The sequence below is a fragment of the Trichomycterus rosablanca genome, chromosome 17, assembly GCF_030014385.1.
Source record: "Trichomycterus rosablanca isolate fTriRos1 chromosome 17, fTriRos1.hap1, whole genome shotgun sequence".
Classification (NCBI taxonomy): Eukaryota; Metazoa; Chordata; class Actinopteri; order Siluriformes; family Trichomycteridae; genus Trichomycterus; species Trichomycterus rosablanca.
Window position 1 is genome coordinate 22,834,769 of NC_086004.1, and position 27,353 is coordinate 22,862,121.

Sequence of the window (27,353 nt, forward strand, 5' to 3'; positions counted from 1 at the left end):
TTCTGTGCTTTCCGCATAGTTTTATGACTTTCCCTCTGAAATCGATTTTTGATCACTGGCCTTGGCAGCTGGCCTCCTAAACCTTCTTTTAACATGAAAAGGCCCCTCACCCCATAGACACGATAACAAATGCTACAAATTACATTTAGCCGAAATAACAAAATGTATGTAAGGTACCTTTTTAAGCTGTGATGTGGGGGCTCTACTTTGTTTTAAATGGGGGGGGGGGTTTGAATAATAATATTTAATTTATACTTATTGTATAATACATACTGTATGTAAATATAGCCTGAAGTGTCATTGACAGAGTGTTAAGTAAGGTGATGTTATATATAAGCTGATGACAGACATCATCATGAACTTAGCTGTTGCCTGAAGGCATACTGACCCAGATACCTACACCATGCACACACATAAACTAGTGCCCTCCTGAGAAGCAGACAGAGTACACATACTTCGATCACTTATGTGTCTACTAACCAACCAAAACCTTTACATTACATTAGACTAACTTTGGGACATTAGATGAATTCTGGTCTTTATGTATTTTTTTATTACAAAGCTCAGTTGAAATGTTTGCACACAACTTTTAATGTGCAAGAATGTCCACATGCTGGACTTAATAGGGGTAAGCAGTGGTTACGTGTTGTTTATATCTGCTGCACCCCCCTGGGAGTGCATCTGTTTACTTTTATATAAAGTTTGACGTTAACAGACCAAATCCTTAGTGATCCTCATAAAATACAAAAAAGTAGAAGCAAAATTTTCCTCACATATGAGCCCTCTTTTATCTTTTAATTTTTTTTTATTCCCTTTCTGAATAGAGGTGTTATTTGTACTAAATATAAGTTAATGATAATAGTTTAAGGCATATTACAGATAAATCATGTTTTCTCCATGTTCACTGTGCATGTGGGTGTGTGTCTGTCTACTGTGCAAGTCGTTTATCCTACTAGTGAACAAATAATTGAATAAACAAATTAAGTAAATGGATTTTACAATTTTTCTCTCAACACAGACATGCATGCTTAATTTGTGCTCAAAACTTCCTCCTTCACAACAGATGAGACAATCAGGTTAAAATGCAAAAGTATTATTTTAAACAATTCCCTGTAAGTCAATTATTGTGTATTGGGATTAATAAAAACAGATCTCAAGTTGATCAAAATAGTCACAGTAGACACTTAAAATTTGTGTATGTGTTAGGTTTGAAGCCTCATTTGTATATTAAAGCTTACTGTATGTTACAATAACATACGTCAATTTGCTTGAGTTTGCATGGTCTACCACATTGTGGCTAAGCTGTTGTGGCCCCTAGACACTTCTATTACAGAATAATAGCACTTACTTCTGACCTAGGGAAGAAGTTGGGGCAAACATGGCATTTTATGACAGTGTCATATTTAAAATAACTGAACACCCATTCTGCTGCCAGTGTTTGTGTATAAAAATTGCATGGCTAAGTGCTTAATTGTATACACCTGTTAGCAATAGATGTGGCTGAAACACCTAAAACCATTCATTAGAAAGAGTGTTTACATACTTTTCCCTTTAAGTTTACTTTGCAGTACTTTTGGTTTTTAGGAGAGTAGCCCAAAATAACCATAGGTTGAGACCAGCACAATCTGGCAACACCCTGTCACGCAAGCGCAGTAGACAGAGAACGATTGTGAGGGCTCAAACAGAACTTTCTGTTCAGTTTTTTCTTCTGTAGTTTAATTTTGTTCAAAACATCTACAGGAACAAATAAAATACATTTTATTTGGTTTGTAAAACAAGATAATGTAATTTAGAAATGTATTTTATCCAAGGACACTTACTCCCTATTTGGCCAAATTTGTGGTAAATATCTGACGTAATTCATTTGAGGTAAGTTAAAAGAGAACAAAGCACATAAAAACTGAGAGTTTTATTTATTCATTTATTTTTATTCACCTGTAGGTCATTTCTGGGTCTGGAAGAAAATGGACTTAAATAGTACTTTAATCATATTTGCTTTAAAAGACTATATTTAATATTTAAATATAGTGTGACACCAGTGACCTGAGGGAAGTATTAACAATAAAGTAATAATAACAAATATTCATTCATTCACTGTCTGTTTTACACCCCAGACAGATCGCCAGTCCATCACAGAGCAGACACACATACACACATTCACATACTCTCAACTTTTAGTAGCTTTGTCAATCAGTTTCTCAATGCAAGATTGCAAATAATTTAGGTCTTTTACCATCTACCAGACATAATATTGTAAAAAGATTCAGGGAATATGAAAAAATCTCAGCTTGGGTAGAGCAAGGTCAGAAAGCACTGTTGAATGTGGTTGACATTTGAGCCCTCAGACAGCATTACATGAAAAACAGTCAGGCTACTGTGTTTAACATGGGTTCTACCATACTTTAGAAAACCGTTGCCACTTAACATGATCTACCACTGCTTTAAGAAAAACAACCCCACAATAATTCTGTGCAGAAGCACTGCTGAGTTATGTGGGCCTAAACTCATCTTAGATAGTCAGAAGGACAGTGAAAACATGTGCAGTGGTCAGATGAGTCCATATTTCAGTGTATTTTGGAGAAAAGTAGTTGTCAGGTTGTCCATATCAATTTCACTTCATTCCTGGTCTTGTTTGGAATTTGTTGCAGACATGAAATAAGGAATTGACAAAAATCAATAAAATGTATAAACATTAATTATTTGCATGTTCATTGCTGTCCCAACTGAATTGGGAATTGGGTTTGTACATAAACTAGACACTTCTCAAAAACTGGAAGGTCTACATTTTATTCAAACATCAACATCAGTGACACGCTCTGTTTAAATAATGTTTAAATAATAGCTAAGCAAATACAAACAAAAACTTGACCCATGACCACCTAAGCATTAACCTGATTAATTAATGGTTTAATGTAAAACATTGCATTGGTGTTAACAAAATGCTGGCTGGTGTTTTTGTATGGGAATGTTCTGAGTGGTCCTCAGAGGTGTTACGAGAGCCTGGTGTGCTCATGAAGTACCCTTAGTTTCCAGGAATCTGATACCAAATCCTCCCTGTGCACAGTCAACAGCTCAACAGCATCTGTCCAGATGCACGCTTTTAAACGAGACGTCACTGTCCTATGTAAGGAAACCTGTCTTGCATGGAAAAAAGGTTTAAAAAAATCGCATCTCTTCTGGCTCGATGCCTAAATGCGGTCACTTCACATCACATGAAGTTTTATACAGACAGCAGAGTCTGACCAAATACAGCACTTACAGTATTACTGGTTAGGGGAGGTTTAGTATAGTCTTACTTAGGGAGTATACTGTCACCAAATAGCCTGGTTAGCCCAGTTTTAATAGATAAATAAATACATCTGTTTAACTTTGACCTACAGTGTATCACAAAAGTGAGTACACCCCTCACATTTCTGCAGATATTTAAGTATATCTTTTCATGGGACAACACTGACAAAATGACACTTTGACACAATGAAAAGTAGTCTGTGTGCAGCTTATATAACAGTGTAAATTTATTCTTCCCTCAAAATAACTCAATATACAGCCATTAATGTCTAAACCACCGGCAACAAAAGTGAGTACACCCCTAAGAGACTACACCCCTAAATGTCCAAATTGAGCACTGCTTGTCATTTTCCCTCCAAAATGTCATGTGATTTGTTAGTGTTACTAGGTCTCAGGTGTGCATAGGGAGCAGGTGTGTTCAATTAAGTAGTACAGCTCTCACACTCTCTCATACTGGTCACTGAAAGTTCCAACATGGCACCTCATGACAAAGAACTCTCTGAGGATCTTAAAAGACTAATTGTTGCGCTACATGAAGATGGCCAAGGCTACAAGAAGATTGCCAACACCCTGAAACTGAGCTGCAGCACAGTGGCCAAAATCATCCAGCGTTTTAAAAGAGCAGGGTCCACTCAGAACAGACCTCGCGTTGGTCGTCCAAAGAAGCTGAGTGCACGTGCTCAGCGTCACATCCAACTGCTGTCTTTGAAAGATAGGCGCAGGAGTGCTGTCAGCATTGCTGCAGAGATTGAAAAGGTGGGGGGTCAGCCTGTCAGTGCTCAGACCATACGCCGCACACTACATCAAATTGGTCTGCATGGCTGTCACCCCAGAAGGAAGCCTCTTCTGAAGTCTCTACACAAGAAAGCCCGCAAACAGTTTGCTGAAGACATGTCAACAAAGGACATGGATTACTGGAACCATGTCCTATGGTCTGATGAGACCAAGATTAATTTGTTTGTTTCAGACGGTCTCAAGCATGTGTGGCGGCAATCAGGTGAAGAGTACAAAGATAAGTGTGTCATGCCTACAGTCAAGCATGGTGGTGGGAATGCCATTGTCTGGGGCTGCATGAGTGCAGCAGGTGTTGGGGAGTTACATTTCATTGAGGGACACATGAACTCCAATATGTACTGTGAAATACTGAAGCAGAGCATGATCCCCTCCCTCCGGAAACTGGGTCGCAGGGCAGTGTTCCAGCATGATAATGACCCCAAACACACCTCTAAGACGACCACTGCTTTATTGAAGAGGCTGAGGGTAAAGGTGATGGACTGGCCAAGCATGTCTCCAGACCTAAACCCAATAGAACATCTTTGGGGCATCCTCAAGCGGAAGGTGGAGGAGCGCAAAGTCTCGAATATCCGCCAGCTCCGTGATGTCGTCATGGAGGAGTGGAAAAGCATTCCAGTGGCAACCTGTGAAGCTCTGGTAAACTCCATGCCCAGGAGAGTTAAGGCAGTTCTGGGAAATAATGGTGGCCACACAAAATATTGACACTTCAGGAACTTTCACTAAGGGGTGTACTCACTTTTGTTGCCGGTGGTTTAGACATTAATGGCTGTATATTGAGTTATTTTGAGGGAAGAATACATTTACACTGTTATATAAGCTGAACACAGACTACTTTTCATTGTGTCAAAGTGTCATTTTGTCAGTGTTGTCCCATGAAAAGATATACTTAAATATCTGCAGAAATGTGAGGGGTGTACTCACTTTTGTGATACACTGTAGATGCTAACTGGCACTGGAACATGAATCTAATAAGATATGACATAGATTTTAATAGTCAAACTTCGGTGTGACTCTGACCTTGTAGTGTCAGTCTGTGAAGTGCTGGTTAACGTTTAAGGCTTGTTTTCTATACAGTAGAGGAGCTACTGGGTGGGGGTGGAGCATGGGTTTTTCACATGAAGAATCGGAGCTACATTATATGGACAGGCATATGAGGACACCCCTCTTATGTTTAAGTTCAAATGTTTTCCACACACCCAATGCTATTAGTTGTATAAAATCAATTATATGAAATCAATTATATAAAAGTATTTTAACATTGTGGCAACAGGTCCTTAAAGAAATGATTTGACAAGTTTTGTTTACAGGAACTATTGAGCTTTGGGGTGAGATGGAATGTTGATAGCAAGCCAGACCTTCTCGTCCAACATCATGGGTTTCCTTGTGGTACTTAGGTTTTCTCTTACCTCAAAAATAACCCGTGTCTTCGCAACTGACACACGCCCCCTCCAACACGTGTGCAGTACCAACTGCATCTTTTCACCTGCACAAGGCGTGTTCATATGCAGATCAACCTTGTGCATGGAGAGTCACACCCTGATCAGCATTATTTCCCAACTCTGCACAGGCACCATCAATCAGCCAGCAGAGGTCATAATTGCACCAGTTATGAGGAACCCTGATCCAGCTTGTCCCACCCTGTGAACAACAATCGTTGTTCATGTAGCCGCCTGCCCAGCAGAGCTGAGATAATGTTATTATACCATGTAATATTGATGACGGCAAGCACACACTGTTGAGCATCTGATGTCTTATATCAAACAAGAATGAGCAAAAATTCTACTTTGTGGAAACTGCAGCAACTAGTATCCTCAGTTCCCAAACCATTAAAAAGTGTAATTAATAGTAAAGATGATGTAACACCGTGGTAAACATGACTTTTCTAAAAATGTGGTTTTTATTTTAATTTTGGCAGTTATATTACATTATAAAAAAGAGAAAAACGAATAATCTGTCTGGTATGTTTCAGTCTGCATCCAAAGTCTTTATGAATTGGTATTTGCAAGCTGATATGTTGCCATTTTGGCATTAAAGAGTTGTTTACACTGTTTTGTATTAGGTGTCCCATGTGGAGACATTTAAATAGCTAAATCAAATAGATACTACTTCCTCCAGGACCATGGGTACATGATGTTCTGTTATTAATTTCCAAAGCATAATTATCTTCTTTCTCATTCTTGTTCTTGTTGTGTTTTAGCTGTAATCACACCTGAAGCAGGAAAATATCTATAAAAATAAAATGTACTAGTGGACGGAATTATGAAATCTCCAGCATTAAGAAACAAAAAGCAAGATCAACTTTTGGAGTGAATCTATTTTCGGAATATGTGCCTCGTCACCCGTTCCTGTTTAGATGTACAGAATGCAACAGCTTGCTCAAGCAGCAGTACATAATATCTGGTAATATCTGTTCTGTTTGTACTTATAGCAAGTACAGTGATGTACAAAATATTGACTTCTTTCTGATGACTAATATTGCACGTCACATTAAGATCTTTCAGATAATTAAAGAAATACTAAATACTGTACTACATAAAATAAACTTAAATAAAAAATAACACAGTATATAAAACAAAATGTATGGAGGTCACAAAAGAACCCAGCAGAACATCTAAAGAACTGCAGGCCTCACTTGACTCAGTTAAGGTCAACCTACACGCTTTCACAAGTGTCTGTTCCACAATAAAACACTGGGCAAAAATGGCATCCATGGGATTAAAAAAAAACATCTACATGACCCCAAAGACTTTTGGGATAATGTTCTGTGGACTGACGACTCAAAGGTGGAACATTTTGAAAGACATGGTTGAATTCTGCTCTGTCAATTAATTCTGCTCTGTCAGAAAATCCTGAAAGAGCTCCGAAACATGCACGTTTTTGGAGTGGCTGAGTTAATGTCCTGACTTGAATACCATTGAGATGCTGTGGGAAGACCTTGCAGGCAGCTTATGATCAAAAACCCTCCAGTGTGGCCAAATTAAAACAATTCTACAAAAAAGAGTGGGCCAGCATTCCTACACAGCGATGTAAAAGACTTATCACAAATATGTGATTGCAGTTGTTACTGCCAAGGGTGGCACAACCAGTTATCAGATTGGGGGGGGGACTAAGTAAATCTTTAGTCAATACTGACATAAAGGGTTTTTAAGAGAAAACTTGCTAGCAAAATGTAAATCCATCCTGGACATCACATGGCCTTACATACTCTACTAATCACTAACATCTACAGGCATGTTTTTGGAAGCTGGAGTGAAAAAGCACCGGTATTAAACCCTGCTCACCCAGATCTTCATGTGCGTCATCCACATTATCTGATGCGCCACTGTTTAACCACAAAAATATGCTACTTTTAATATTCTGATACTTTATTCAGACTTTCTAGGCATTCTTGGCTGTGCACTGAACCGGCCATAAAATATGCATAACAGCTTAAACTTCACATCGCTGGTGAAAATAATGACAGTTATCAGAACAGTTGTCCTGTCACAGCCCACAAACTATAACCAAAAACACTGTTCATACATCAGTGCAGAACAAAATGTTCCCTCTGTTTTCCTTCCTTGGTGCAGTTGAGCGACTGAAGCCACGTGCTGTGTGGTAGGCAAAAAGATATAACATAAGATAACCGTGTTTGTTTTACTTTCTGTTCCTTTATTGCACTAGAACTTATTGCATGCGAGTGAAAAGTGAAATCAGCTGAATTGTGTATGTGCTTTTGTTCATAATCACGCTGGATGTTAGTTTTTATTCATACAATAGTAACACTGATGAAGTGCATAGAAGTATTGTACACACTGCCCTATTGCATTTAATGTAATTAAATCTACACCAGGCAGGAACTGGGTATGTGTTAGAGATGTCTTTATACTGCTTTTCATTTTTAAAACAATACTTTAAAGGATCAGACAAATCCGATAAAAAAAAAAAAAAAGGACTGTATGCAAGTAAGGATTGTAGAGGAACAATGACATTGGGACCTATATTCATGTGCATGATTGGAGTCAACATAAACACAAATTCTGATTTCAATACAGCCTTTAGAACAGCACTGGTTCCATCACAAATATGTATTATTTAATCCATACATCCTTGTAGTAATGTGCATTTTTTGCATTGCAGCAAGCCTAATGAAATTTCAACAAGAAAGCATCTATGATTTATCCCTGACGTCACAACATCAACAACCGGAATAACATCTAAAGAACTGCTGGTCTTTCTTCTCTCAGTTGAGGTCAATATACACACACCACAATTAAGACAAAAATAGCATCCATTGGACAGTTGCAAGGCAAAACATGGCTGACCAAAAAAAAAAAAAACCTTATTGCAAAAGGCAAAATTATCCAGATGATCCAAGGCTTTTAGGATAATGGTTTTGGGACTAATAAGTCAAAGGTAGAACTTTTTGAAGACATTGGTCCTGTTACATCAGATGTAAAGCACTATTGTCATTGTGTGGTGGCCTGGTGCTGCTTTGGTTCTGCAAAACATGGTCAATTTTGTCATAACTGACAACTTTGAGCCACAAATTCTGCACTCCACCAGGAAATCCTGAATATGAAACATTTTAATGTGACAAATGAGCAAAAATAGGAGACATTGGGCAAGGGCAAATACTTTTTAAAGCATAGAGATTACTTTTATTTACACTTACTTTTTAGATTAGTTTTAGTTTTACACATTTTGGCTCTGGCAATGCAGCCCGATGTATTTATTTATTAGGATTTTAAAGTCATGTTTTACTTTATGAGTACATTCATTACAGGACAGGTAGTTACTGGTTATATATGATTTATTCTATCTCCAATTAGCCTAACTTGCATGTTTTTATACTGTGGGAGGAAACTGGAGCTCCCAGAGGAAACCCACACAGACACAGTGAGAATTATCCACACTCAAATTACCCACACCAGATCAGCTCAGATTAGTTTTTCCTTTATTAGAAAATCATTATGAAAATATGCTTTTATCATGAAAAAAATCTATAAAATACATTCATTTCCATGAATAATACATTCATTGTGTTTTAACCTGAAGTCATTGTTTTTCAACATTTGGAACATCTTTGGAATGTTAAGTACACTTCAGAGTGGTAAAACTAGTTCAAAGCTTTATGCAGTGTTGCACATAATCCCTGTACTCAAACATGTTGCTTTCGCAACAACAAAATAAGGCAGCTTGAACAAACATGTCATGCTTTTGATAGTTCCAAGTATTTGTACTGCAGCTTTTCGTGCAGCGTTGTTATACGTATGAGCATATTCACTAAAGCCAGTGGCAAAAATAAAGCACCATGTTAAAGAGTTGCTTGAGCAAAATGAGCGTTCATTTCACTCTCAGTAACATTGGTGTGTACATACAGCTGTGTACTGGATTCCTTTAACAATAACATCTCATGAACATGCCATCAGCATCATTTCTCAAGCCAGCTAAAATTACTGCCTCCTGTTTTGTGCATTATCTGACAGTTTTCAAATTGTATCAAATCATTGAGTGTATCGTTACATCCCTCATAGTAAGGCATTTCTACACATGGATGCTCAATCACCCACATTCATCAAAAACCCAAAACAGCTTATCATTTCGATGATAGAAATAATAAAGCTAAGTAGTTGGAAGCACTTTAACTACCGTCTGCATTTGTCATAGAAATATTATTGCTCCAGCTAGCAGATGGTGAAGACAAAATATGGACAGGCACCCATACGAACAGTCACCTTATCATTTCTCCTCATGGTTATACGTTCTTCTTTAAAGGCTACTGAAAGTCTTGATCTGCCACCTCCATAACATGAGTTTTTCAGTCATTAGTGGATGCTGACCAGAGACTTAAAGACAGATACACAAGCGGGTAAAATCCATCTGGCACTTCTTGCATTTTCCCCCACTTGTAAGGCAAGGACTCGCGAGTCCATCCGAAACACTGCCTCCTTCTCACCCCTGACTGGTGTCCTTGCACATTTGTAGGCAATGAACACCTATTCCTAGGGGCAAGTTCCAGTCTCAGAGAACCAGGACATCTGGTAGAAAGCAAATCTCTGCTTTATTTCAATCAGGACATCACCGCGTGATGCTTAACCGGCGTGCCGTTCAACAAGTCATGCAGCGAGGCCTTATGTTTTGAGGATTTGGGTCCACCTGGAACCAAGAAAAAAAAAGAACCATTAGTAATTCTAACATTTGATCATTTAAGATGGTCATGTTGTGCTGTTCTTCCGGCTTGCATGCTACTTACCTCACTGTACACAGGAGGGGGCCTGAATCTGAATTCCTGCACATACGCCATGAACGAGCGCTCCAGCACCCCGCTTAGGTCCTCCTCTCGGGGGCTAGCTGCTGAATTCTGTACTGCTTCCTCCTCAGTGACCACCGAGTTGTAGTCAGGAGGAGCTGTGGAAGAACACAGAAAGTTGATATTAGTGATGTGTACTTTAACATAAACTGTGTTTGATAAATGTGTGACCGTTTAACTCAAAATAACACTTGAGTATTGAGTACTGGGAGTTTTGTGGGTATTATGAAACAACACTGCCGTTTTGAAGTGTTTGGAAATGTACAATTTAACCTTATCTATACAGTTAAAGCTTGTAATCATATTTAATTATTTAAGTAAATTGTTGTGATGGCAGGTACTCTTTGACAACTTTATAGCCAGAAAAATTAACTTACAATTAGGACTGACATTGATAGACTCATAACTGCAGAATTGTTAAAAGGACTTTGGGAAAGACACTTACCCTCACGCTGCTCTGGGACAGACATACGAAGCCACTCTAGGTTCAGACTGTACTGGCTGCTGACACTGGAGGTACGACTGCCAAAAGGATGCAGAGGGATGGTCCCCATGACCAGTGGAAGCTCCAGAGATAGCTTTGAAGTTCCAGGAATGTCAACACACACCTGACGAATAAACAAAAAAGCATTGAGAATATGAACACAGTCTTAACAAAACAAGACTAAATCCAATTTAGAAAACATTACACACACAAAAATGATGCACACTCACCCTGAGCATGTATTCCACTTTGATGATCCGACACTGAAGAATAGACGGACCAACTGGAGGAATCTTGATGGCTCGACCATTCCAGGTCTCTCTACGCCGTGCTTCTACTACATCTCCGCACAGTGTGGCGACAACGGATTTTTTCTGCTTCATGGTGCCCCTTGCGATGAAGGTCTGTGTTTGAGTGATGAAAGCCTTGGGTACTACCGATCGTGATGTGGAGTTGTCAAATTCTGCGAAGACTGGGATCACTTCACCTGAGTAGTGATAACCATCAGTTAGCTTTCCAGATGTTTTTAAGTTTCAAACTTTGGTAAGAACAGAAATGTTTTTGGTCCTTACCTGGTGTGTAGCCTTTGCGGTCAATCTTTGCCGTGATTGACACTTGTCCGAAACTGTGGTACCAGAAGCGAGCCATTTTATCTTTGGTTCCAGCCTGAGGTGCCTAAATAATGTAATAATATTTATTAATATTTAATATTTATAAGTTTGATTTAACTAAAATTTGAATGACATTTAATAACAATAGAATATAACTTACAAGTAGGGTGGGTGTGTTGATATCAATGGGCTCAATAACCGTAAACTCTTTTTTAATTTTCCTTACTGGGAACCACGGCCAGTGCAATTTCACCTTGACCCAGTAGCGGATGCTGCCGTGCTTGCCTTCAAAAGAAGTCACCAATGTGCTGAAGAAACAAACATGAACATTCAGTGTTATTCTTTACAATCTTAAAGGCTGAAGAAGAAACACTTGGTAAAATGCTAAAAGCCACTTACTCCTCAGGAAGCTGAAAACTGAAGGGGTATTCATGTCTACCAGCATTAAGGGTTGTCAGTTCCCCATTTTCTGTGGGGAAAAAAAGATTAGCACAGGGTTAAACCACAGAAGTACCACAAAGACAGTATTGCAGTGTGTTGACATCAGTCTCGAAAAACGAAGCTTGGACACAGTTGTGCTGCCTCCAACTTAAGGAGGGCAAGATGAAAACAAAGAGAATCTGGTTTATTTTAAGCATTTTGTTAATTTGGACAAAGAATTCTTTTTAAATTAACACTTACATCTTCTACATTAGATGACATGTAGAACAGTTTTGTACCAAAGTTCTCAAAAGCTCAAAGACCATTTTAATTAGTAGAAAATACTAATTGTGAAGTTTGGTCTATTATTTAACTCTGCAGTATGTAAATTTGTGTGACTTCCAGTCTGAAATATGTTCTTGCAAGCAACTCATATGAACATGTTAGTTATTCAGGTGGTAAATCACACACAAGTTAAACAGTATGGAGCATCAATCTGTGATTACCTGTGATTAACTACCACAATAAAGCAACACAAAAAATGAGGTTGTGATTTCTTTCATATTGCAACTTCACAATATGATGTGATGATTTTAGTAAACGTATTATTCTAAGTAAGGTGTTAAGTTTTGTACACAATGTTAACCATTATCATGGACTTTATAATAATAAGCTCCATATAAAATAAACACATCACTTCAAACTAGCTTGTATGTTTTCCAAGAGGCTACACTGTTTTAACCCAACATACCCAGCATAGTTTAACTGTATGGAACATTGTGATCTTTCTGTAATTGAAGACATCCTAGCAGAGACACCTGGTGTAATCGTGCAGTATGTATTCAGTATATGATAAGATCTACTTGTATATGATTAAACAAGATTGCCAATACAGGTTTAAAGTGCCCATTAAAAGCCATCAACACAAACAGTAAGGCATTCGAGCCTGAATGAGTCTGAATGACAGACCTGCCTGCAGCAGCACTTCTCTTCGGTTAAGATACTCCACTTCGTCGCTGTAGTTCTGGGTGTAAGTCGTGCTGGATCCTGCACTGCGAGACTCAGTCCAGTGTACTTTAGCATATCCTTCTGCGTGGAGTTTTACCGACTGCACTTTAGTTTGTGCAGACAGTTCCAGCACCACTCTTCCAGACACAACATCTCCACTGCTGAACACCGGCGGAGAATCAACGTCAGGCGAGTCGAAAACAATGCAAAACTTTTTCACCTTTTCGAAAATCATTTTGTCAAGTTTTAACCGATTTCGGATTCAAATCGAGCTCGATCTGTTCGTATTAAAGTGCTCGATGATGCGACGCTCGCTTTTAATTCAAAACAAAACTAAAACTCTCCGGCGCTACAAGCCATTTAACTTGGACAAAAGGGGCGGGGTATCTAATTATTATGCATAACTCCGAGCGCTGATTGGCCGTCGCTGGTAAACACGAGTGCTCGTTGATTGGATAGCGCTGCTGGTGCTTGATGCTTGCAGGTTCTTTGCTGAAAAACAAGCTGACTGAGCATGCTCCAAACCAGCGCTTCAAAACAAAACATTCTCAGAAAAACTATCAAACCTGTATAAACCAGTCTACACAAAACCATGTCCAAGTGTAACTTAAAACTCATTCAAACAAAGTTATATGATTATTTTTAAATAAAGTACATACTGGGTGCTGAAGTAAGAACATGAGAATGAATGCAAAACAAAAGCATACCAACACCCTTGCAGGCAAAACATACTGAAACTGAGTGGCCTGAGTTAAAGCAGGAACAATAGTGCAACAACACAGCAACTTCATATCTCCATCCACTACATGTACCAAAACTCTTTCTTTATCAAGTGAGAACAGCCTGTATTGTGTGTTTTGTTATATTTTAAATTATAATTGCCCCAATTGTAAGTATAATACCTGTTTTCAATTGCACTATACCCTACAGACCAATAAAGTACCCATTAGGATAGCAAATTTGGCCAATTTCCGTTAAGTGTCGACGGTTAACTGACAAGCAATAGAATAGAATGCTTGTACTTGTCATATATACATATGTATGTGTACAGTACATTAAAAATACATTTTTTTGGAAACTGGGATCAGAGCGCAGGGTCAACCATTGTCTCTGGAGCAGACAGACTTAAGGGCATAGCAGAGCCACGATTTAAACCGACAATCTTCTGATTTATAGCATAAAGCTCTACCCACTAGGCTACCACTGTCCCATTAAAATATAAAACACATCACAGAGTTTCCATCACATCTTCATGGCTTTGTGGTGAATATGTCAGTAGTGAAGAACAGTAAGATGGACATAAACCCTTTGACCAGAGCCAGTTTAGCAAACAAAAGGTAGATTTTTTTCTTCATTACAAGCACTAACTAAACGTGATTATTATAATAAATTTGAATGCAGTTAGTATGTTAAAAGATATCCCTCACTTTATTCCTGTTATTATAATAAAATGATAAGCAGAATTCTATCAATATTCTAAGACAGAACTCACATATGTTTTGCACAAAAATAACATAGCAGGGCAAACAAAACAAATCGTTCTTTTGTTGCTATTGCTGTTGTTTACAGTTATTCTTGCATATTTGCTCTCAGGAGAATGCTGTCACAGCCTGGTCAAGAATGGCTGCCAGATTTAGCAAGTGCTTAGGTAAAGTAGGGGTTGGCAATGGAATGTTTTAAAAAATATGGGATTACAAATTAAAAAAATTACTTATAGAAAAGGGACATAATGTGGGATCACAGGTTTAAATAAATACCGTACCAAAGAACACATGCAGTCAAAAAAGGTACTGAAAATGTGTGATGATATGTGATAGATTGCCACCCCGAACAGAATATGTTCACACCTTGCACACAGTGTTCCTGAATGGTGTCATTTCATTACCCCGACTAGAATAAAACATTTTGTGAAAGTGAAGGAATAAATTATTTGATATTAGCTTGGGATGACTGAAAAAAATACTGGTGAGTCAGTTCATGAAACACACTGAAAAGAGAAGTTGAATGCATTGTGTTGGCTGTATAACTGTGCTTCCACCTAGTGGTTTTTATTTATCTCACACAAGTCATTCATAACAAAACAGTCATTCATATTTTCCTGATCAGATCAAGTCTCTCGCATGGTACCACACTCACTCATTCAGTCTCACATAACATAATAAAGGTCACAAATCACCAAAAAAAAAAAACGTCTGTGTCTGGAACACAGACAGCACAAGAACTGAAGAATTTGTAATACTACAACAACCCATCAAAATATAATCTACGCCCTGTTTAGGGTGTATGTACCCCCACAATGCAACGCTCAACAGCTGAAGATGTTTAAATAAATGTCTGGATGTAAAATTTAGGCCTGCTCTTTGTCCATGTAACTAGCACCTCTTAGTGGTTATTATCCATACTGCACAATGCTTAAACATGCCACATTTTTGGTGTTGGGGGTAGGTTTAGCATATAGTTCTTGCATTACCTGTGGAGGGTAACTGTAGAGGATAACTTATGCCTAGTTCACACTACACGATTTTTGCCCTGATTTTCGCTCGGCGATTGATTTTCCGGGTCGGGAGCAACTCAGCGTTTTCTCGGTGATCAAAACTCGGCTCTCAGTCACTAAGTGTGAACTATCCAACAACTCGACCCGACCGGCTCGCCGAGCGCTCGGCGACTGGATTGAGTTTTCTAGCACGCCAGATATCTGATCTCAGATGGGCAACTGGGAATGAGTGACATGTCGAACAGCCAATGAGAACACAGGATACAGCATGAGGGGAAATGCAGGAGAGGACAGGGGACAGGGGCTTAATTAATATAGTTTATATCAGGATACACCGACACACACACGTTTTTTACAGTATTTCTGATTTGATCGTCCTCTACAAAACATAATACCCACGCTGCATTGCAAAACTTACTACAGAACAAGCCATATACTGTTCGTGTTGCCAAATCCACTCAGATTCATTTATTTTTTCTCCTTGATATTACGCTGCACATCAGCGCACAAACCCTTTGATCTCTCGCTACTTGTTGACGTTCATTTTTTTGGACGTGGTATCATTAAACTTCTCGTCACTTCTCACGTGTGTTTTTGTAAAAAAAAAAAAAAAAAAGAAAGAAAGAAAGAAAGAAAAAAAGGGAGATCAGAGAAGCTCGCCTGCGATTCCAGTTGGTGATGGATCGTGTAGTGTGAAACCCCCTATCGCCGATCAGTCGTGTAGTGTGAAATATACACCGACTGAAAGACTCCCGAGTGCAAGAGATTCAGTCGTATAGTGTGAACTGTACAGCGACCTGACGACTTGGAAAGTCGTGTAGTGTGAACTTGGCATTAATTTCACTTAAAACATGGAATTTGACTGTTTGTACCTCTAAATAAGGCCTGTTTATACCCACGAATATTTCAGCATACTACCAAAAATTGTACACAGCAAATTTGATTGATACATTTTATGTGAAAAGCATCTGTAACTGCTTTGCAGATGGGGGTTGTGATATGCCCCAGAAAACACACACACACTCACACATTGAGATTTTCACAACCCCTGTGAAAAATATGGATTCACCAAAGAATAAAACTACAACTAATTTGAAAAAATAATTTAAAAAAAAACAAGCAAAAACAGGAAGCAATGTCTGTGACAGAACTGTATAAAAAGTCAAACGAAAACCAGCACTAACACCAAAACGTAAAACAAGGTTGCAATGGGCTAAAGAAAACCAATCATGGAGTGTGGATGATTAAATGAAACTGATATTCAGTGATGAATCAAAAAATGCTGCAACTTTTGTCTGATGTTGTTCTAATGAAACATAAAGATGACTCCCTAAAAAAGAATCAATTTTGCCCACTAAATTATGATGTGGAGTTGTACATGAGGTAAAGCAGTAATCATTACCTCAACAGTTTGTGCACAGGTGTGCAAAGCAATTTTCTTAATTCTGTTGATAAGAAATAGTTTTGGTGAAAAGTAATTATTCAGGATGATAATACATCTTGGCACAGAGCAAATCTTAAAGCTTTTCTTCAGGACAGGCTTATCAACGAAACGACATGACCAACAAACAATCAGAATCTGAAGTCAAAATGTATAGTGAATATTTGCTCTGTACTGCAGAGCTGATCTGATAATCACTATTCAAGTAAGTTGGAACCAGTTTAATGTAGTATAATGTTTTATATTAGTGAAGTTCATGGCTCGAAAAATAAGTTATAAGTTAATTAAATTTAACTTGTTTGAAGTTTCACAAAGCCAGAGTGTTCAGCTAATAAAAATAGTTTTGTTTCATATCTGTGATTTTTTGATGTGCTATGAAGTAAAAAAAGAAATCCTCCATTTGGTGTATTTGCCAGGGGTTGCACCCTAGAATCGTGGTAAAATCCTGACCATGATTTTGCGATTTGGTTGAATAAAATGGATAAAAACTAAATTTAATTTGTATTCAAAATGGCAGACAAAATATTCCTGATACTGGGAAGTTAATTATTACACTGTAATAGTTGGAATGCATTTAATTTATTTAACCTTCACATAACCCAGTAACCTCAGTTTTATTTATTCTTTTTATTTGATGTGAGCTATATATACAAATCAAGGGGTTGTTGCCTTGTTTGCTTGCATGAGTAACATTCTAACTGACACTGCATAGAACAGTACTGGTATGCCTGTGTGTTTGTATGTTTGTGTTAAATAGAAATATAAATATATATATATATATATATATATATATGTTAGGATCCGCCAGCACTTACCTTTTATTTTCAGGGTTTCCCAGCGTTTTGTTTTTATTCCGGTTTGTATTTTGTTTTTCTCCGTTTTCTTTAGTTTCCCCGATCGCTTTTGTTCTTGGTGGTGGTTTGCGTTTGTTTTCCCGTTTTGCTCCCTTCTCCCCCTAGCGGCCTGGAGCGGTACTGTTTTCGGAGGTTGCTGCGGTTCCAGCCAATAGATCGCTGGAGGGCGGACCCCACACACACCTGCGCCTCATTCCTCATCTCATCAACTCCTGCATTTAAACGCCGGCTTTTCTCTCACTCGTCGCCAGATTGTCTGCTTGCCATACGGTACACAGACGGCCGTTCGTTGTGTCCTTAAACCGTGAGTCCTCTTCTTGTACCTTCTCCTCTTTAACGTATTTTGTTTTTCATCGCGTCCTAGACCTTCCCCCCGTTCCTGCGTTCCTGCCGTTCCTGTGTTCCTGCCGTTCCTGGTTCTCCTATGTTCCTGCCGTTCCTGGTTCTCCTGTGTTCCTGCCGTTCCTGGTTTTCCTGCCGTTCCGCCGTTCCTGGTCATCCTGCATTCCTGCCGTTCTTGGTTCTCCTGCGTTCCTGCCATTCCTGGTTCTCCTGCCATTCCTGGTCATCCTGCATTCCGGTTCATCACTCCTGGTCATCAGTCCGCCCTGCAGTTCCCCGGCGCTTCCAGTACCGCTCCTGCCGCTCCCCTCTCGTTTTCTGTTATCTTTTTGGTTGTTTGTTTTTTGTCGTTTATTTATTATTTGTTTAAATAAAATATCGTATTATCACTTCTGGGTTTTGTTGTTTGTGCACTCGCCTTTGGGTTCCCCCCTAGTCTTTGGTGGGTTATTAACTAACCCTAACAGTACAATCTGGCCACCATGGAACCCACGGGTGCACAAACGGTTGAGGGGATCCTTATCCGCCATAACCAGATGCTGGGGACACTCAGCCAGCAGCTCGCTGACTTGACCCAGCAGGTAGTACGTCTAATACCTCCTAATCCTGTACCTCTTGCTCCTTCCCAGGTTCCGGTCGTACCTCCGACGGGTCCCGTGGTTCCAGGGTCCTCCGTGGAAACACCTGTCCCCAACCCCGAGCCCTTCTGTGGAGACCTGGAGAGGTGCAGAGGGTTTTTGTTCCAATGCGAATCCATTTTCCGTCAGCGTCCCACTACCTTTGCCACCGAGGCCAGTAAGGTGGCCTTTATTATTGGTCACCTGAGAGGCAGGGCCCTGACCTGGGCCGAAGCGGTACAGTCACAGACGGACCCTCGAGAGGGCTCGTTTGTTGACTTCCTCGCCCGGTTCAGGACAGTGTTTGACCACCCGGATTATTCGGGGAGTGCCTCTTCCCGACTATTTTCCCTGCACCAAGGTTCCCGGTCCGTGGCTGATTATTCTATTGAGTTCTGGACCTTGGCCGCCGACTCGGGGTGGAACGACGAGGCCCTCCGGGAGGCTTTCCGGCAAGGTCTCATCGACTCCCTGAGGGATGAGTTGGCGGCAAGGGACGAGAGCCCCGACCTCCACTCCCTGGTAGCTCTGGCCATCCGCTTGGATAACCGCCTCCGCAGCCGCCGCCATGAAAGGGCGGCCAGAACCGGTTCCAGGCTACCTTCCCCTTTGACCTGTTCGAGCCCCTCAGAGCCCTCAGGTGCCTCCAGTGTTGCCCCTATACCCTTAGTACCAATGCCTGAACCCATGCAGTTGGGGCGTGCCCGGTTAACCCCCCAGGAGCGGGCTAACCGCTTCAGGGCCGGGCAATGCCTTTATTGTGGTCAGGCAGGCCATATTCTCCGGGCATGCCCTGTCCGGCCAAAAGAGGGCGCCCGTCAGTAGCCGTGGGGGTACTGGCGGGCGACTCTCAGCTATCCCCCCTCCCACAACTATCCCAATCCTCCCAGCAACGCCACCTCCGCATGCAGGCAACCCTTTGTTGCCATGGCTGCTCGGTCCCTCTCCAGGCCTTGGTGGACTCGGGTGCGGAGGACAACCTGTTAGACGAAGGGCTGGCAAGTCAGCTGGGGGGGACCCTGGAGCCCCTGGACCCTCCTATCACTGCGCGAGCCCTGGATGGACGGATCATTGCCCGGGTGACCCACCGTACCGCGCCTTTGTCCCTGATCCTCTCAGGAAACCACCGGGAGACCCTCTCCTTCGTAGTTATCAAAGCTCCTCAGACCCCCCTGGTCCTAGGCTACCCCTGGTTGGCACGTCACAACCCCCACATCGACTGGGCTCGTGGACGAGTTGTGGCTTGGAGCGACTTTTGCCACGCCAATTGTCTGGTCTCCGCCATCCCTCAGCCGGGGAACGGGACAAGCACCACCCCCTCTGCAGCATCCCCTGACCTGTCCAAGGTGCCCCGGGAGTACCACTTCCTCCGCGAGGTGTTCAGCAAGTACCGGGCCCAGTCTCTACCCCCTCACCGACCCTACGATTGTGCCATCGACTTGCTGCCTGGTGCCCCACTGCCTACCAGTCGGCTCTATAACCTCTCTCGTGCTGAGAGGAGCACGATGGAGAGCTACATCTCGGAGTCTCTGGCCGCCGGAATCATCCGCCCCTCATCATCTCCCGTAGGAGCTGGTTTCTTTTTTGTCGAAAAGAAGGATAAGACCCTGCGGCCATGCATCGACTACCGGGGCCTCAACCAGATCACGGTCAAGAACCGGTATCCCCTGCCGTTGATGTCGTCGGCCTTTGAACCCCTGCACAGTGCTACCATCTTCACAAAGTTGGACCTGCGTAACGCGTATCACCTGGTGCGGATCCGAGAAGGCGACGAGTGGAAGACGGCGTTCAACACCCCGCTCGGCCACTTCGAGTACCTCGTAATGCCCTTCGGGCTTTGTAACGCCCCAGCAGTCTTCCAAGCCTTGGTCAACGATGTGCTCAGAGACTTCCTCAACCGGTTCGTGTTCGTCTACCTTGACGACATCTTGATTTTTTCCAAGTCCCGGGAAGAACACGGAGCGCATGTCCGGAGGGTCCTCTCTCGGTTATTAGAGAACAGATTGTTCGTCAAGGTCGAGAAGTGTGAGTTCCACGTCGACTCTGTGGAATTCCTCGGGGTCGTTCTGGAGAGCGGCCAGGTTAGAGCCGACCCCCACAAGATCCGAGCGGTCACAGAGTGGCCTACCCCTACCACTCGGAAGGAGCTCCAACGCTTCCTGGGTTTCGCTAACTTCTACCGACGATTCATCCGAAACTACAGCCACGTGGCAGCACCCCTCACTCGCCTCACCTCGACTAAGATTTCCTTCACCTGGCCCCGGGAGGCAGAGGAAGCTTTCCTCCGGCTCAAGACTTTGTTCACTTCCGCCCCCATCCTCATCCAGCCCGACCCCGACAAGCAGTTCGTGGTGGAGGTGGATGCATCCGATACTGGGGTAGGGGCTGTGCTCTCCCAGCGGGTGAGTCCCGAGAACCCTCTGCACCCTTGTGCTTTTTTTTCACGTCGCCTTTCTTCAGCTGAGGCCAATTACGATGTCGGGGACCGTGAGCTACTGGCGGTGAAACTGGCCTTGGAGGAGTGGAGGCACTGGCTGGAGGGGGCCGCTCAGCCCTTTGTCGTCTGGACGGACCACAAGAATTTGTCTTACGTCCAGACGGCAAAGAGGCTGAACGCCAGGCAAGCCAGATGGGCACTGTTCTTCGCCCGTTTTGATTTTACTTTGACCTACCGGCCTGGATCCCGGAACATCAAACCGGACGCCCTCTCTCGCCAGTTTGCCCCGAAGGAAGCCCTCACCTCTTCCGAGACTATCCTCCCGCCGAGTCGACTTGTTGGGCTCCTCACTTGGGACGTTCGTCGTCTAGTCACCGAAGCCCAGGCCCAGGAACCAGACCCCAGGACAGGAACCCAAACCCGTCTCTTCGTCCCGGCCACAGCTCGCTCGCCGGTCCTTCAATGGGCCCATGAGTCCCGCGTCGCCTGCCATCCCGGGACTAGTCGTACCTTATCCTTCCTAAAGAGGCATTTCTGGTGGCCATCCTTGGAGAAGGATGTTGGGGAATTTGTGGCGGCCTGTACCACCTGTGCACGCAGCAAAGCATCCCATCAATCTCCTGCGGGGCTACTTCAGCCTCTCCCTATCCCGAGTCGCCCATGGTCCCATATTGCCTTGGACTTCGTCACGGGCCTTCCGGATTCCAACGGGAACACAGTCATCCTCACCATCGTTGACCGGTTTTCCAAGGCCGTACATTTTGCTGCTCTGCCGAAGCTCCCCACAGCCTTCCAAACAGCAGAACTTTTAGTTAATCTAGTTTTTCGCGTTCATGGAATACCATTGGACATTGTGTCAGACCGAGGACCCCAATTCACCTCCCAGGTTTGGAAGGCCTTCTGCAGGGCACTGGGCGCCACAGTCAGCTTGTCCTCCGGCTTCCACCCACAGTCCAACGGTCAGGCGGAGAGGACCAACCAGGGCCTGGAGTCGGCCTTACGGTGCATGGCTGCTCGCAACCCCAAGGCCTGGAGCTCCCACCTGGCCTGGGTCGAGTATGCCCACAACTCTCTGGTGTCATCTGCCACAGGATTGTCCCCCTTCGAGGCCTCCTTAGGCTACCAGCCACCACTGTTCCCCGAACAAGAAGCCGATGTGGCAGTCCCCTCTGTTGGGCACCACCTTCGCAGGTGCCGAAGACTCTGGCGCTCCACCAGGACCACCCTCCTGCGCACTCGGGACGCCAACCAGCAGTCGGCCGATCGTCGTAGAAGACCGGCCCCCCCCTATGCTCCTGGTCAAGCTGTCTGGTTGTCCACCCTTCACATCCCCTTGCGTGTCGAGTCTCGGAAACTCTCCCCCCGCTTCATCGGCCCCTACACCGTCGAGAAGATCATCAACCCCACGTCGGTACGACTGAAACTTCCCCGCCACATGCGGATCCACCCCACATTCCACGTCTCCCAGCTCAAGCCCGTGGTTTCCTCACCCTTGAACCCTCCGACCGAACCCCCACCACCCCCCCGGCTCATCGATGGGCATCCGGCATACACGGTTCGCCGGTTGCTGGATGTCCGTAGACGTGGTCGGGGCCTCCAATATCTGGTAGATTGGGAGGGTTATGGGCCTGAGGAGCGGTCGTGGGTTCCCCGGGTTGCCATCCTTGACTCCAACCTGGTCCGTGAGTTCCACCGTCTACATCCCGATAGACCCGGTAGGCCACCTAGAGGTGGCCGTTGAGGGGGGGGTACTGTTAGGATCCGCCAGCACTTACCTTTTATTTTCAGGGTTTCCCAGCGTTTTGTTTTTATTCCGGTTTGTATTTTGTTTTTCTCCGTTTTCTTTAGTTTCCCCGATCGCTTTTGTTCTTGGTGGTGGTTTGCGTTTGTTTTCCCGTTTTGCTCCCTTCTCCCCCTAGCGGCCTGGAGCGGTACTGTTTTCGGAGGTTGCTGCGGTTCCAGCCAATAGATCGCTGGAGGGCGGACCCCACACACACCTGCGCCTCATTCCTCATCTCATCAACTCCTGCATTTAAACGCCGGCTTTTCTCTCACTCGTCGCCAGATTGTCTGCTTGCCATACGGTACACAGACGGCCGTTCGTTGTGTCCTTAAACCGTGAGTCCTCTTCTTGTACCTTCTCCTCTTTAACGTATTTTGTTTTTCATCGCGTCCTAGACCTTCCCCCCGTTCCTGCGTTCCTGCCGTTCCTGGTTTCCTGTGTTCCTGCCGTTCCTGGTTCTCCTATGTTCCTGCCGTTCCTGGTTCTCCTGTGTTCCTGCCGTTCCTGGTTTTCCTGCCGTTCCGCCGTTCCTGGTCATCCTGCATTCCTGCCGTTCTTGGTTCTCCTGCGTTCCTGCCATTCCTGGTTCTCCTGCCATTCCTGGTCATCCTGCATTCCGGTTCATCACTCCTGGTCATCAGTCCGCCCTGCAGTTCCCCGGCGCTTCCAGTACCGCTCCTGCCGCTCCCCTCTCGTTTTCTGTTATCTTTTTGGTTGGTTGTTTTTTGTCGTTTATTTATTATTTGTTTAAATAAAATATCGTATTATCACTTCTGGGTTTTGTTGTTTGTGCACTCGCCTTTGGGTTCCCCCCTAGTCTTTGGTGGGTTATTAACTAACCCTAACATATATATATATATATATATATATATATATATATATATATATATATATATATATATATATATATATATATATATATATATATATACACATACATACAGTATATATATATATATATATATATATATATATATATATATATATATACAGTGTATCACAAAAGTGAGTACACCCCTCACATTTCTGCAGATATTTAAGTATATCTTTTCATGGGACAACACTGACAAAATGACACTTTGACACAATGAAAAGTAGTCTGTGTGCAGCTTATATAACAGTGTAAATTTATTCTTCCCTCAAAATAACTCAATATACAGCCATTAATGTCTAAACCACCGGCAACAAAAGTGAGTACACCCCTAAGAGACTACACCCCTAAATGTCCAAATTGAGCACTGCTTGTCATTTTCCCTCCAAAATGTCATGCGATTTGTTAGTGTTACTAGGTCTCAGGTGTGCATAGGGAGCAGGTGTGTTCAATTTAGCAGTACAGCTCTCACACTCTCTCATACTGGTCACTGAAAGTTCCAACATGGTACCTCATGGCAAAGAACTCTCTGAGGATCTTAAAAGACGAATTGTTGCGCTACATGAAGATGGCCAAGGCTACAAGAAGATTGTCAACACCCTGAAACTGAGCTGCAGCACAGTGGCCAAGATCATCCAGCGTTTTAAAAGAGCAGGGTCCACTCAGAACAGACCTCACGTTGGTCGTCCAAAGAAGCTGAGTGCACGTGCTCAGCGTCACATCCGACTGCTGTCTTTGAAAGATAGGCGCAGGAGTGCTGTCAGCATTGCTGCAGAGATTGAAAAGGTGGGGGGTCAGCCTGTCAGTGCTCAGACCATACGCCACACACTACATCAAATTGGTCTGCATGGCTGTCACCCCAGAAGGAAGCCTCTTCTGAAGTCTCTACACAAGAAAGCCCGCAAACAGTTTGCTGAAGACATGTCAACAAAGGACATGGATTACTGGAACCATGTCCTATGGTCTGATGAGACCAAGATTAATTTGTTTGGTTCAGATGGTCTCAAGCATGTGTGGCGGCAATCAGGTGAGGAGTACAAAGATAAGTGTGTCATGCCTACAGTCAAGCATGGTGGTGGGAATGCCATGGTCTGGGGCTGCATGAGTGCAGCAGGTGTTGGGGAGTTACATTTCATTGAGGGACACATGAACTCCAATATGTACTGTGAAATACTGAAGCAGAGCATGATCCCCTTCCTCCGGAAACTGGGTCGCAGGGCAGTGTTCCAGCATGATAATGACCCCAAACACACCTCTAAGACGACCACTGCTTTATTGAAGAGGCTGAGGGTAAAGGTGATGGACTGGCCAAGCATGTCTCCAGACCTAAACCCAATAGAACATCTTTGGGGCATCCTCAAGCGGAAGGTGGAGGAGCGCAAAGTCTCGAATATCCGCCAGCTCCGTGATGTCGTCATGGAGGAGTGGAAAAGCATTCCAGTGGCAACCTGTGAAGCTCTGGTAAACTCCATGCCCAGGAGAGTTAAGGCAGTTCTGGGAAATAATGGTGGCCACACAAAATATTGACACTTCAGGAACTTTCACTAAGGGGTGTACTCACTTTTGTTGCCGGTGGTTTAGACATTAATGGCTGTATATTGAGTTATTTTGAGGGATGAATAAATTTACACTGTTATATAAGCTGCACACAGACTACTTTTCATTGTGTCAAAGTGTCATTTTGTCAGTGTTGTCCCATGAAAAGATATACTTAAATATCTGCAGAAATGTGAGGGGTGTACTCACTTTTGTGATACACTGTATATATATAATGTTTTTTAATAAATATAACAATTCTTCTTAATTGTGCATCCTTGCAATGACACTCAACAGAAGAGCTTTTACAGTTACTGCAAGCAAACTGTATGTTTTACATGAAAGCAAGCTAAAACTACCTTTTCGATAGCTATCTATTGGCAGAAGGCAAATCAGTAAAGGTTGGAAGATTACTGATCACAATGATTTTTCATTGACTTGGCCAAGTAATTGGAAAAACCTGAAGAAAATGCAGAAAACATCATGCTTATTCAGCAGATGCTATTTGCTTGGATTCACTCATAAAGCAAATGCAAAGTAAACAAATTAATCTTTTGCACCTTTGCACCTAAATGTATGTCCAAATAAAGGTTGAAGTTTATGGAGATATTTGCTTTTGTTTGATATTAGAACATCTTGTAAATACTAGTGTCAATACTATTTTGTCAGCTGTAATGTTATGACATAGTTACAAACCCCAATTCCTTCTTTACACTGTAACGCATTAAAAATGCATCCACACAGGAATACTTTGACGAACTATTCACAAATGCAGTAGTGAACCGCAGGACTATATTATGCACAGTGGACGCCATACATCAACAAAGTCCAGAAATAGTGTCGATATTCCTGGGCTTGAGCTAACCCGAATTTCAATGTTGCACCAAGTAAACATGTATTGTGGTCTGTTCAGAAGTATTATGTGGTAATGACAGTTAATTATTAGATTAACTACCAAATGTTTTCATCTACAAGCACCTCATATGCTATTTGGACACAACGGTGAGGCTTAAGTTGCATTTAGCTAGTGTTTGCTAATTATCTACAATAAGTCAAAGCTCTCGATTTGTAACCTAATAGTATTGTAACCTATTGCTTTCTCTTAACTTATTTAATCCTATATGAAAGTTATATAGTATATATATAGTATATAAATCATCAACAATGCAAAAACACAAAACTGGCACCAACCAACCATTTACACACCTTGAATTAGATGCTCTTTCCTCCTGAAGTATGTTATCTTGGAAGTGTAATCATTGTAGACAGTGTTGACACCAACTCCTCTGTGCTCCAGCCAGTGTGCAGTAGCGACTCCTCTCCCCAGTACTTTAAGTGCTCTGATGTCTATCTGCCGGTTTAACTCCAAAACTACTTTTCCACGTACTGTCTCCCCGCTGGTGTACACAGCATCCCTGGCACCATCCAGCTCAAGAGCAAAGTGCTTGATGGTTTTAAAAGTCATTGCTATTGAGCAAAAAAGAGAAAACAGGTAAAATGACTTGGCTTGCTTTAGAAATTAAATGCATAGGGTGCACCTGCATCATACTGTGGTTATGATGAAAATGAAGTCAATAACAATACAAGTAATGCATTTGAAGTAAAAAATAACCCCCATAAGTATGTAAATGTGTCTACTCTTCTCATACCTATACGCTTGACAATGTGCACTCACAAAAGCAGCACAATACACACCAATATTTTATCTGTGTGATTGGGTAAAGGGTGGCTTACAAATTATACATACTGATAAGCTACAGTCAGTAATTGTACTCTTACAATTAGAAAACAGATTGTTTCATTATTACTATACCACCATATAATAATGGTTATTTTCTGTTAAAGTCTTGGCATTGGGTGGTGCAGAACTAATTGGCAAGCCCACCACTTGCCTAACTAGGTTGGCAGACACAGATGGTCATGTCTGAAGAAAGGAAAGCCGTACAGGGATTCTCCTCATTGCAATTGCAACAGCCAATTCTACAGCCTGGTCGAGGTGCCAGCTAGAGCAAGAGAGGAATGTGCCACTGGTGTGAATTTTTAGAATTCACTTAAAATTGACTAAAATTGTCTAAAATTG

At 42.5% G+C, this 27,353-nt stretch overlaps 1 protein-coding gene across 2 annotated transcripts; it reads right to left on the bottom strand.

Moving 5' to 3' along the window:
- Positions 1–9,002: 9,002 nt before the first annotated feature.
- arrdc2 (arrestin domain containing 2) lies at positions 9,003–26,740 on the bottom strand. 2 transcript variants are annotated; one of them, XM_063012910.1, is made up of 8 exons: positions 26,480–26,740; positions 11,870–11,939; positions 11,631–11,778; positions 11,432–11,534; positions 11,090–11,346; positions 10,821–10,983; positions 10,319–10,473; positions 9,003–10,221 (listed from the first exon to the last, which is right to left on the bottom strand). In XM_063012910.1, exons 1-8 carry the CDS (start codon positions 26,736–26,738, stop codon positions 10,174–10,176), a joined length of 1,203 nt encoding a protein of 400 aa, XP_062868980.1. In that variant the 5' UTR covers positions 26,739–26,740; the 3' UTR covers positions 9,003–10,173. The 2 variants fall into 2 exon arrangements, with proteins under 2 accessions (XP_062868980.1, XP_062868979.1); XM_063012909.1 differs by lacking the exon at positions 26,480–26,740 and adding an exon at positions 12,860–13,226.
- Positions 26,741–27,353: the final 613 nt, after the last annotated feature.

What these genes read in the sequence shown, in the direction of transcription:
- arrdc2 (XM_063012909.1), bottom strand. Translation starts at nt 13,133, where the DNA reads ATGATTTTCGAAAAGGTGAAAAAGTTTTGCATTGTTTTCGACTCGCCT. An exon ending in TCAACACACCCACCCTACTT is followed by an intron (nt 11,535 to 11,630) that starts GTAAGTTATATT and finishes TACATTATTTAG; the next exon opens with GCACCTCAGGCTGGAACCAA. An exon ending in AAGTGGAATACATGCTCAGG is followed by an intron (nt 10,984 to 11,089) that starts GTGAGTGTGCAT and finishes TTTATTCGTCAG; the next exon opens with GTGTGTGTTGACATTCCTGG.